We start from the raw sequence: 13165 nt of genomic DNA on the forward strand, positions 1-13165 counted from the left end.
TTGGAATTTTTTATCAATAACTATAGGTACCTTGACGTATGAACCTTGACGCTGAATCGTTGTCGGTTATACAGTGCCTGTACTTCAATTCAATTCAAAAGATTATAAAAACGTATATAACAGTTTTTGTAACATTCGCATGTATTTTATTTCAATTAAGAATTATAAAAAAGTAGCTAACATTTTTTTTTTTTTAAATATTTCAACAATATGGAAGGTTGCAAGATATATTATTATTCAGTTCAGGTTTATGATGGGGTTTCAATGATTAACGTTTGGGTTTTTTGCAAGTCGAGTGGTAGTAATTGTAGTAAGTGTATGTCACAATAAAATATGGTCAAGTTACTTAAAGTGAATGATTTTCCAATGAAACTTTAAACGATTTTTTTTCATAAATTTTAGTCCACTGTTTTTTCTTCATCTAGGTTTCTTGATTTTAGCCATCAGTGTACTCTTTCATAATTCTGAAAAGCAGCTCACACGACTGTAATGTGTAATTAGAAAGAGGCATAGTTTATGTCGATCATCAGACCATTCTTAAACTTCTATTAAGTATGGTGTACATAATGGAGATTTTCTACACCAGCTCTTCAACTTCGTACTTTATTTGGCTTTTTACTTTTTTTTTATTCTTGGTCACCGGTTAGTCTTTTCTAGATAAAACGCGCGCTTTGTGTGAAGAAAAATATAAGCCTTTTAACTTTGATGTCTTTTTTTACCATTGCATACCAACAGGAATAACATAAATAAAATTTATTAGTAACAATTCGTACAGTCTATAATGATTTGCCAGTTTTATCACAAAAAAACTTATCATATACGGCTCTCAACTTAAATTTAAAATAAAAGATACTGATAATATTTTCAAAAGTGCAGACTTAATGTAAAATAATTTCAAGTTTGCACTCCAAGCTGTTCAGTTGTAGTGTCAAATTGCGTCTTTGTAGAGACAATCAAATAAAATTGTGAACATTTTCGTTCACCAGAAGCACATTTCGAAAATTAATGATGTATTTTCATTGACACTCGCGGTCAAAATACATGAAAACCAACAGCATAAAAAAAAAACGGCGGAGAGCTGATATTTATTAGTAACGAAAATACCGAGCTCCTAAAAAATAGATTAAAAACAGAAAGGCGATAATTAAATTGCAAAATCAAAAGCTCAAACACATCAAACAAATGGATAATAACTGTCATATTTCTGACTTGTACATGCATTTTCTTATGAAGTAAATAGAGGATTAAACTTGGATTTATAGTTAGCTAACTCTTTCTTATATGATAGTCGCATAAAATTCCATTATATTGACAATGATGTGTGAACAAAACAGACAGATATAATATGTGAAAATAAGGGCACAACAGTCAACATTGTTTAGAAATACTATATCCCTTCTGTAGATAAGCTCTTACAGGGACAAATTATTCTTCTGTTGATTAGGGACTAAAGGAATGAACACTGTCACAATGAAAAATCATAGAGCGATACTAGAACCAGATAATATGATGTTGACACGAGACTTGAACAAAGTAACTTTGTCACAAAAAGAAATCCATTGTACTGTACAAAAAAAAAACATAGAACATGTTGTTTTATCGAGTAGCGGTTGGTGAAGAAGCAACAATATCGTGTCGTAAAATCCATATTATAATATATTTTTATGTAACAATTTTTTGTTTTGCATTACCTTAAATGTACCGTAATATCAACAATTTTCTTGAATTCAGAAATGTTCGATTAATACAAAATCATAGAAAAAAAACCATAACTTTCATAATATTTTTTCATCCAAATCTGAATCGTATGTACATGATGTAGGTAACGAAATAACTTTCAGTTTTAAAGTTTTGCCATGGTGTTTATGAGCCAAATTCATTAATGTAGTTTCGCGGAATCTATTTTATCTGAAATCTATATAATAAACTAATATTTTCAAAGCTGTAATGTAAAATATTTTTCTGTGATGCATTAGAATATGATTAATAGTATTGTATTTCAAGGTCGCATATATCTGTTTTACTGGCTCCAGTACGCGTTGTAAGTAACACTACATTTACGATGGTCAAATCATCAATGGACGACGACAAGTTTCAAACTACAACATTGTTATATATGTAAAATTTGAAATTACAAAGGTTTCAACTCCCTCAGTCAAAGATTTCAAGTAATTTACGTCATTTTGTATTATAAAGCTCTATGTCTTTTGATTGAGTAAAGACATTTTAATTGATATTCTATAGTGTGTCTTTCTATGTTGTGATGTAGTACTATTGTATCAGGTAAGGGTGAAGTTGAACCTATTAAAACGTTTAAACCCGCTGCATTTGTTTGCACCTGTCCTAAACCAGGAACCTAATGTTCAGTGGTTGTTGTTTGTTGGTGTGGTTCATAAGTATTTTTCGTTTCTAGTTTTGTTATATGGACTAGATCATTGGTTTTTCCGTTTGAATAGTTTTACACTAGACATTTTTTTTACCCTTAATAGCTTGATGTTCGGTGTTTAGTGAAGGTTCCTTGTTGAATACCGTACTGTGACCTATAATGGTTTACTTTTACAAATTGTGATTTGCTAGGAGAGTTGTCTCATTGGCACTCATACCACATGTTCTTATATTTATCTATATTGTCTCATTGGCACTCATTCCAAACATTCTTATATCTATCTACAACTGATTTGGTTTTATATATCATTGGCTTTCAAATATTCGGGTAAAAGGTTTCTGATGAAGGTAAATCCAGAAAAGCGCTTCAGACGCATTAAATTGATAACGTGTTGTTTGCAATTTTGCAACACTGTGTCGATACATCTGCTGGTGGATTATCAGTACCCGAGGGTATCATCAGCTCAGTAGTCAGTACTTCGGTACTGACATGATTAATACCAAATCTTTCTAAATTTGCTCGTCTATACACTTTGAAATAATGAAAAATAAAGGTTTCAACTCTCCAGCCAAAGTTGTCCTTAGAAGGATTTGACTATTATTTTCGGACTTTTTTTTAATTATTATTTAGCTCTCCAACTGATTCGGTTTTATATATCCTTGGATTTCAAATATTTGGCTATATGCGTTCCTGATTAAGGTAAATCCAGAAAAACGCTTCGAACGCGTTAACTTAATAGCGTGTTGTTTCATTATTACAACACTTGGTTAACACCTCGACTGGTGGACTATCAATCCCCGAGGGAAACATATTATCATCAGCCCAGTAGTCAATACTTCGGTACTGACATAGTTTTAACAAACCTTTCTAAAATTGCTCGTTTATAAATTTTGAAATTACAAAGAAACTAAGGTTTCAACTACCTCAGCCAAAATTGTCCTTAGAAGGATTCGGCTATTTTTTATGCCATGTTTTATTATATAGCTATCCAACTGATTTGGTTTTATATATTCTTGTCTTTTAATGTTTTAAGAATTGAATGCTTTCTTTTGGAAATTCATTGAGGTGTAGAAGCGTTGACCGAAGTACATTTTGTATGAAGCGCGGAAACGTACATGCAATGTAATAATTCGGCTACGAGAGTTCCTGATGATGACATATCCAGAAAAGCGCTTCGGTCGCATTAAATTATTAACGTGTTTTCATTATTATTCCTTAAGTTTAATACAAAAACGAGCAAACCAGTCTTTCTGTCGAGTAGAAACTAGTGCAATAGCAACCGTTTGTCAGAATAAAACAAATGCATAGTATGATACTTGAACGAGACAACTTCTAACCATTCTGTCGAGTAGAGACTTGTAAAAACACGTTTGTCACAATAAAAAATCTACAGTACGATACAAGAACGAGTGAACGTGTATTTTTTTCTAGTAGATACTGGTGCAGTAGCAACCATGTCACAGTGAGAAAAAAACATAGAACGATACAGGAACGAACCGAATCTGTATTTCGGTGGAGTAGATACAAAAGTAACCACCAGTGTTTCACAATAAAAAAAATCCATAGTACGATACAAGAACAAAAGAACATGCCCATCCATAGTAGGAACTAGTCAACGCAGGAACTACCATTTAATGCAAAATATGATCAATATAGGAGTACGTAGACAACAAACAACATTGAAACTAATCCTAGACAAAACAAACTCGTATATATTAGTTAATTCATTAGTGATGAAGCTTAATGTATAAATTACATCAAACATTACCAGTTTGTGTTTTATAGATAACGTGTTTCAAGCTAATAACTTATTTCGAAAATTGAAGTCATAATTCCTGATTTAAAGCATGGTGCAGTTAAGAGTTGTATATGATTTTCAGAAAGTTTTGTAAATCATTGAAAGACTTATTTTTATTTTCAATAGACTACTCTTCAACTTTAGACTTGCAGTAAAATGAGAGCGTAGCGTAGCTGATTGTTCCAAATAACCATTTTCGAAATATACATCTCAAATCTTTAAGAGAGGCGAAAAATACTAAAAGGACATTCAAACTAATAGGTCGAAAATAAACTGACAAAACCGAAAAGTAAATGGCTAAAAGATAAATAGCATTAGTACACATAACACAACATAGAATACTTAGGACTGCGCAACACGAACCCTACCGAAAACCGGGAATGATCTTAGGTTCCTTGGAAGGGTAAGCAGACCCATCCCACACTAGCGGATTTGTAATTCACTCTTATCTAACTCTAGGCCAAATTTTTTATCATCGGTCATGAAAAACTTTCTAACCCTGAAACTAGACCGAATGTGAAATTTTGAAATTAAAACATGTTTTTTTCCGGAAAGAAGATAGTAAGGATAGTTAAACAGCATAAAAAAATCACCAAATGTTCTATTACTAAAGAATAACATGCATAATTGACAGACGAAAGACACCCAGTATGTCAGTCTATGTTGTGTCATGTGTACTATTGTTTTTCTGTTTGTCTTTTTCATTTTTAGCCATGGAGTTGTCAGTTTGTTTTAGATTTATGAGTTTGACTGTCCCTTTGGTATCTTTCGTCCCTCTTTTATTAACGCATACCTTGTTTCAACTTATATATTTAAAGAACTATGTATCAAATAGTCATCGTCGGTTAATAGTAGAGAGGGCTCGGCGAAATCACTATTGGCAATATTGCTATTAAGACCATTTTTGTACTTGTTTGAATGAAAATGGACATAAGAGACACAGACACTGTAGAAGTCCTTCATTAAAATGATGATAATAAACATACCGTTTATCATGTCTCTTTGTTTGCTTTCAATTAAATACATATAGAATCATGATGATTTATTTATATACATTAACAAATATTCGAAATGAAACAAAACATGTTAACAACAAAATATTTTTTGGCGATTGAGCATTTAGAATTTCACATTGATCGTGATATCTACTTGAGTATTGAACATATAATTAAACAGTAATTTCCCCCGCGCAACGAGTTGAAGGGGGACAAAGAAATACCGGGAGTCTGTCTGTCCGGTCTTGTTAGCGCTCTAACATGTACAATTCTTGCCAAATTTTTTATAAAAATTATACTGTAGGTTTATATGAGCAATGTCTTTGACGGATTAGAATATCAGTGTCTTTTTTTAGGCCCCTAGGAAACGTTAGTTATAAAATTGTATTGTGGGTTCATATCAGCAACGACGAGTTCGAAAATCAGTGCCGATCAATAATTTAAAAAGAGTTGTATCTTTGGAAACATTAAATATCTGAAAAAATGTTAGCGCTCCCATGTGAACATTTCTTGCAACAAAATTGAAGTGCAGATTTATATCAGCAATATCTGAGACAATTAAAAAAATCAGTGCCGATCAACTTTTTGTACCCCTTAATAATATAAGTTATATGGAAATATGCATTTTTAGTGATCTCACATGTACAAATTTTGTCAAATGTTTATCAAATTCTTTTCAATGGTATATAACATCAATGTCTCGATAATTCGAATATAAGAGTCAATCAAATATTTTTCAGGAGTTTCCCTTTGCAATTTATTATATATATATGCAAAGCGGAGGACATTGGAACTCTGTTCTTTAATTTTATATTCACTGTATTTGGTCTATGTGTAACCAGTTAGTTATATCTTTAAAATCCATCAGTCTCATAGAAACGATACAATTAACATAGTAAGTCATATATTGGTATCCCTTACAGTTATACCAGAATCGGCTGAATTATTTGGCGAATCCGTAGACCGTTGATATACGTTATTGCCATCTCGATTAGTGTCAGAAGGTGTCAAGTATGGATCAGTGGCATCTAGATAGGTATCGTCATCTGAAATATCAAACATAACTTTGAAAAAAGGAAATATAATATAAAAACGATGTTATACATTTTGTAGTTGGCATGATTTAACTTCAGTCACTGATTGATAAACAAATTTCATATTAATAAAGAATGCAAAACTTTACTTCAGCACAAATGGCTTAAGTCGTAGTTGTTTTCATTAATGTCACACTGAAATAAAATCAACTCTCTTCTCTTAGTAATGCACAATAATTAAATATATTCACATTTCTGTTCTCAATAATACTATAAAGTTAATTGAACTACTTGCAACTGTAGGTTTTGCATGAATATAAACAAGTTCATCTTACAAAATATATATGTGAATGTTACCGTTATTCCTGGTGTCATAAAAATGGACCTTATTGTCATCATCTCAACAAAAAAAACACGTCCCTATGACATGGTATTGGTTTGCAAAAATTCGATACTTTTCATTTAAATGCATTTTTTTTAATTTAATTGGTATGTTTCTTAATGCAATATTTATTTGAATGGTATAATTTTTTATTTAAATACAATATTTTTCATTCAAATGCAATATTTTTTATTTAATTGGTATATTCTTCATTTGGATGCAATATTTTTTTATTTGAATGGTATATAAATAAAGGCAACAGTAGTATACCGCTGTTCAAAACTCATAAATCCATGGACAAAAAACAAAATCGGGGTAACAAACCAAAACCGAGCGAAACGCATTAAATATAAGAGGAGAACAACGACACAACATCGAAACGCAACACACACAGAAACAGACCAATCATCAGACAAAACACCACGAGAATAACAAATGTAACATGAAAACCAAATACATGAATTTGGGATAGACAAGTACCGTGCCACGTCTTATCTCAATATCTCAAAAATAAGAGAAAACACAAACGACTCAACGTTAAAATGCAACACAAAGAGAAACGAACAATATATAACAATGACCATCTTCCTGACTTGGTACAGGACACTTTTAAAGGGGAATAAAAGTGGTGGGTTGAACCTGGTTTTAAGGCATGCCAAACCTCGCACTTTAATGGCAAAGTTAAATATAACATTGAAATGACAACATAATATTACAGGACTACAATACAAATAAATAGGAGAACATATTAGACACAGAAAAACATGATTAATAGATAACAAAAAGCATCAGGTTTAAAATTCAATACGCCAAAAACGCGCCTTGCCCACACAAGACTCACCAGTGACGCCCAGATATAAAAGATCGAAAGTGAAAAAAGTACAAAGTTGTACAGCACTGAAGATCAAAAGTTGAAAAGGTTTCGCAAAATACGGCATTGTTTTTATGCCCGGGATAAGAACATTCTTATTATATAGAACAATTCATGCTATTGTAAACAGTAAATTTTATCAAATGAATATGAAAGAGATATACACAAAGAAACTAAAGTATTAACTAATTACAGAAAACTAAACCTGAATACATAACGCCTAGATATAAAAGATCGAACGTGAAAAAGGTACAAAGTTGTACAGCACTGAAGATTAAAAGTTGAAAAGGTTTTGACAAATACGGCATTGTTTTTATGCACGGGATAAGAACATCCTTATTATATAGAATACTTAATGCTATTGCAAATAGTAAATGTTAACAAATGAATATGAAAGAGATATACATAATGAAACTGAAATATTAACTAATTACAGAAAACTAAACCCAAGTTTATCACAAAATAGACACACATCCGAATCAGTCCAAGCGTCAACGTAATTAAAAAAATTGTGACGTCACATACGATGGCGAAAAGGCAGAAACGTTATGCCACATTTGAATTTATGAAATTTAGAAACAGCATGACGTTACATATGAAAAACTATCATTCAAAAATGAGATAGAATTAGGATTGATTTAGAACTAAATACTGATAATTCATTTAAACAAAATGCATATTGCAATACTTATTAATAGCAATTAACTGTAATATATATATGTCCAGTTTGTTATGAATCCAACTTCAAACGTAAATAATCGTACAAAATTTAATATAATTAATAAAGAGGAGGTGGTTAATTTTTCTATATGTCATACCTAAATATATAATAAGAAGACGTCAACACATTTGACAAAATCTGATGAGAATTACAAATATAACATTAAACATGTAAACTAAATACATGAATTTGGGATAAACAAGTACAGAAACACGTCTTATAGTAATGCGAATTCACATTCAGCAAAACGGTCATATTTTTTCATTTAAATGCAATATGTTTTCATTTAAATGCAATATGTTTTCATTTAAATGCAATATTTTTTATTTAAATGGTATAATTTGTCATTCAATTGCAATATTTTTATCTAATTATTATTTTCTTCATTTAAATGCAATATTTTTTTATTTGAATGGTATCATTTTTCATTTAAATGCAATGTTTTTTCATTTAAATGCAACATTTCTTTTATTCAAATGGTATAATTTGTCATTCAAATGCAATATTTTTATTCAATTGGTATATTTCTTCTTTAAATGCAATATTTTTTTTATTTGAATGGTATATTTTTTCATTTAAATGCAACATATTTTCATTTTAATGCAATATGTTATATTCAATTGGTATAATTTTTCATTTGAATGCAATATATTTTATTCCATTGGTATAGCAGTTTTTTTTTAATTTATATGCAATAATTGCATTATGGGAAATTCTTTGACGTCAAAAGGTCAAATTTGCAACAACGTGTGTGATTGGTCGGGATTTGTTTCTTTCTCAACATGAGTGACCAAACATTAAAAAAAGCGTCAGAATATCGCCCCTCTAACTAAATCTGGCGTTCGTACAAGTCCTGCACAGGCAATTAAAAATCTTCCATTCCTTACTATTATTTCTATTTCAAATTTCGATTGTCAAAACGTTCGTTCGGACCACCACTTTTAAAAAACTTGTATCGTCATTTAAAAGTCCTGAAGAAAAAATATGTTTTGAAATATGCCCTGAATACTTATTCATGCAAAGACATATAGAAGTTATTGAACTACTGTGGGGCTTGAAAAAAAATCTATTCAAGCGATTCGGAGATGGGAACAGAAAAGCTCAGCAACAAATCATAAATGTAAAATGATATGCGACATCAGGCATGAAGGCACATATTATAGATAGTCCAATATATGAAGTTCACGCCTTAAATACACTGTACATCCCATGTCATAGGACTATTGTTGTAACATAGGTTAGTAACTGGTTCCAATTTATCCCGAATTGTCTTTATTAAGAATTAGTTCCGGAGTATCACAGCTCAGGTCTCTTCTTGTGGGTCTCTGGTTCTGCTGTCGTAATTAGATTTTTTTCTACATGTAGAAAAAAAAAGAGGGGGCTTTGTCCAAATAATTATTTCGTCCAGGAAGGTTTTTTATTGTTTTTTTTATGTTTGCATTCCTGCAACGTCTCTGAGGATCAAGCAAATTAATGATATAGCATCATAGGACGTCATGATTACATGTATCTGGACTTAGAGGGGGAGGGAAGGGGGATGGAGAGCTAGCTATGCATTTTTTTCTACTTTAATGTGTAGACTGTAGTGGAGTTTCTTCAGAAAGCCGGCGCGTAGCTCCCTATACGCTTACACGCAGTTGCGTGCACATCGGTTCGGCATGCAAAAAAATTATTGCAAAATTAAAAATTTATAAAGGAAATTTTAAAGGAAACACATATGTTGTCACTTTTTTAATTGATGAAATGCCATTAAATAACGGCATTTGGTTTCAAAATAGAAGTTTTATTGGAGATCATGCATGACAAAATCGGACAGTAACTTGTATCTTTTACAAGATTCGAATTTGTTATACTCAGTCTAATACATGTAGTTTCGGAGCACATTTTACAGAGTACGGTTTATCTGTTTGGAATGAGATGTACCAATCGGCATAAGATTTATCAGAACCCTTCGATATCGTTGAAATTATGCCATGGCTTCTTTGTGCCGTATCTGGTTCCTCGTGTTGTAGGAAATATAGCAAACGAACAAATCTCAACATTGTCTGAGATATACGAAACTGACCTGGTATGTAATTTTGACGAATTCAAGTGGGAGGTCGCTCGATGGCGAACACGTACACTGGTTTATAACATCTCGCGAGTGCTACCATGGAGATCTATCAGTGTACTACGTCTGTTCAAATCAAATGTACGATCAACAATGAACAATGACAGGTTATCATCGCTAGCATTATTGCATATTCATCGGGATTGCAGTGTGAATATTGACAAATAAATAGAGAAGCTCGTTTCTGCCTAGACCCAAAGAGCAGATTTTGGACAATTTTGAGTAAATTCTGTATCGGAAAAATGTGTAGTTTATGTTTTCAATTAACCATGTTTTACTCTATTCAGAAGCTTTATGAATAGTTTTACATTCATAAATTGTTTATAAGTCCTATTTGCATGTAGCTCCTCTTTCAACTATCCTATTACCGAAAACCAAAAAAAAACATTTTCCTGCATAAAAGGGTCCCAAAATTTTTTCGCCTAGCTCCGCTCGGCTGTACTTGCTTGCAAATCGTTTCTTTCTAGCTACGCCTTTGAAAGGGTTTTCATTGGAGGCGTGTTTGCCATCTATTTCTATCCATGGACAGGTTGTGTGTCAAATTAATTATTATAACTTGTCACTCGCATGTTTTGCTCGACCTTGTCATTATTGGCATTAACAGCCAGTACACGAACTCGCACGAATCCAAAATTTAATTAGTTGGCGATATTCCGACGCGTTTTTTTTTAAATTCTTTGTCTCTCATGTTTAAAAAGGAAGGAGAGAAATTCAAACAATTACCGACCAATCACAAACGTTATTGCAAATATGACCTTGTGACGTTACAGAATTTCCCATAATGCAATTATTGCATATAAATTAAAAAGAATACTATACCAATTGAATAAAAAATATTGCATTCAAACGAAAAGTTATACCAATTTAATAAATAATATTGCATTTGAATGACAAATTATACAATTTGAATAAAAAATATTGCATTTGAATGACAAATTATACCATTTGAATACAAAATATTGCATTTGAATGCCAAATTATATCATTTGAATAAAAAATATTGTATTTAAATGAAAAAATATATCATTTAAATGACAAGTTATACCATTTGAATAAAAAAATATTGCATTTAAATGAAGAAATATACCATTTAAAACAAAAATATTGCATTTAAATGAAGAAATATACAAATTAAATAAAAAGTCTTGCATTTAAATGAAGAAATATACAAATTAAATAAAAAGTCTTGCATTTAAATGGAAAATATAAAATTTTTGCAACCAATACCATGCCGTACGTCACTCTATTTTCAATATCCGAAAATGAATTTCAAAATCCGAACCTTAGTAATGTTAAACCCTCTAATAAGCAATCAAGCGTCTAGTAATAATTTCAAGATGGCGTGTATCTCGACTGATCCTGTTGGCTTTGCACCGTGATGCGAAGTTATAATGTTACAATGTAGATTAATGATTTTAATTATAAATTAATGAACTTAGAACCAACACAAAAAGTTCTGATTGTTATTATTAATGAGATAAAGTAGAAAAGTGCAGTTTATCGACAGCGGTATGTTAGACCGGAAGTACTCGCATCCTTAAGCTAAATAAACATCTTACCTGGGTATCGATTCCGTTTCATCATCAAAATACATCCAACCAAAATTGTCACAGCCAGTGTTAAAACACCGACAAATGCTCCTAATACGGTTGTAACTGTTTTGTTGCTGTCAACACTACAAAAATGTACACATTTATATGGAGTATTTATATTCAAATTAAACTTATTTCAAAACAGCGTACAAGCGGATTACTATTTCCTATATAAGCTGTAATTGGATTTAAACTAGCTTTCAGTAACTTTTGTTTTTTTTGTCTTATTGTTACTTTTTTTGTTGTGTGCATCGTGAAGTTCTGATGAGAAAAAGTCTTTTCAACTGATTTTTACAGTTTGTTTTTATACACAACTTGCATAGGATTATAGAGGATTGAGCGCTTACAAATATGTTTATCCCCGATGCGTTCTTTATATGCTAGACATGAACCTGTTAATCGGTGGTTGTTGTTGGTTGCTGTCTGTAGAGATATATAGGAAGATGTGGTATGAGTGTCACTGAGACAACTCTCCATCCAAATAACAATTGATAAAAGTAAATAAATTATAGGTCAATGTAAGGCCTTCAACGGAGCCTTGGCTCACATGGAACAACAAGCTTATAAAGGGCCCCAAAATTACTAGTGTAAAACTATTCAAACGGGAAAACCAACGGTCTAATCTAAATAAAAAAACGAAATAACACGTATAAATTACATAAACAAACGACAACTGCTGTACATCAGATGCCATGTTTGTTTCTATCATATTGTAAGTTTTTCTATTATACTAGTATATTTGCCTGTTTTATCGATTGAATTGATATTCATTCTCCATACGTCGGATTTACAAGACATTTTAATAAAAGTAATGCAATATCTTAGCTTATTTGTACAGAAGTTATTCTTAGAATTTTATGTACATAATGTAGACATATAAGTGCAAAACCTGTTTCACAAGATTTCTAATCATGAATGTCCGCTGTAATGTATCTAGGTGAATAATTTATATTTTACCTAATCTCTCGAACATCATTTGGCGTATTATTTTCATTCGGAAAACATTCACTGCAAGCTTTTGTATTTGGACACACTGCCGGAAGTACCATGCCATCGGGTTTCACCAACGTTTCCGTTTCTAACTTAAAATTTGCTTCATCCAACGGTGACTGTCCTACCTGCAAGAACAGGAAAGTTCAAAAAGCAAAGTCCGTAATCAAATGGCAAAATCAAACACATCAAACGAATGGATAAACACTGTCATATTCCTGACTTGGTACCGGCATTTTCTCATGTAGAAAATGGTGGATTGAACCTGGTTTTATAGCTAGCTTAA

The 13165-nt window shown here is 31.6% G+C and overlaps 1 protein-coding gene across 3 annotated transcripts in view; it reads right to left on the reverse strand.

The window, feature by feature from the left end:
* Window positions 1-5211: 5211 nt before the first annotated feature.
* Window positions 5212-13165, reverse strand: part of LOC139512174 (uncharacterized) — a 30005-nt gene continuing 22051 nt past the window's right edge. For all 3 annotated transcript variants that reach the window (XM_071299586.1, XM_071299584.1, XM_071299583.1), the window contains 3 exons: window positions 12847-13007; window positions 11857-11972; window positions 5212-6225 (listed from right to left, as the gene is read on the reverse strand). In XM_071299586.1, the coding sequence (XP_071155687.1) occupies window positions 6080-6225; window positions 11857-11972; window positions 12847-13007 (423 nt within the window). In that variant the 3' untranslated portion in view covers window positions 5212-6079. The remainder of the gene's footprint in view (window positions 6226-11856; window positions 11973-12846; window positions 13008-13165) is intronic.

This window comes from Mytilus edulis, chromosome 2, assembly GCF_963676685.1.
Source record: "Mytilus edulis chromosome 2, xbMytEdul2.2, whole genome shotgun sequence".
In the NCBI taxonomy this organism is placed as follows: Eukaryota; Metazoa; Mollusca; class Bivalvia; order Mytilida; family Mytilidae; genus Mytilus; species Mytilus edulis.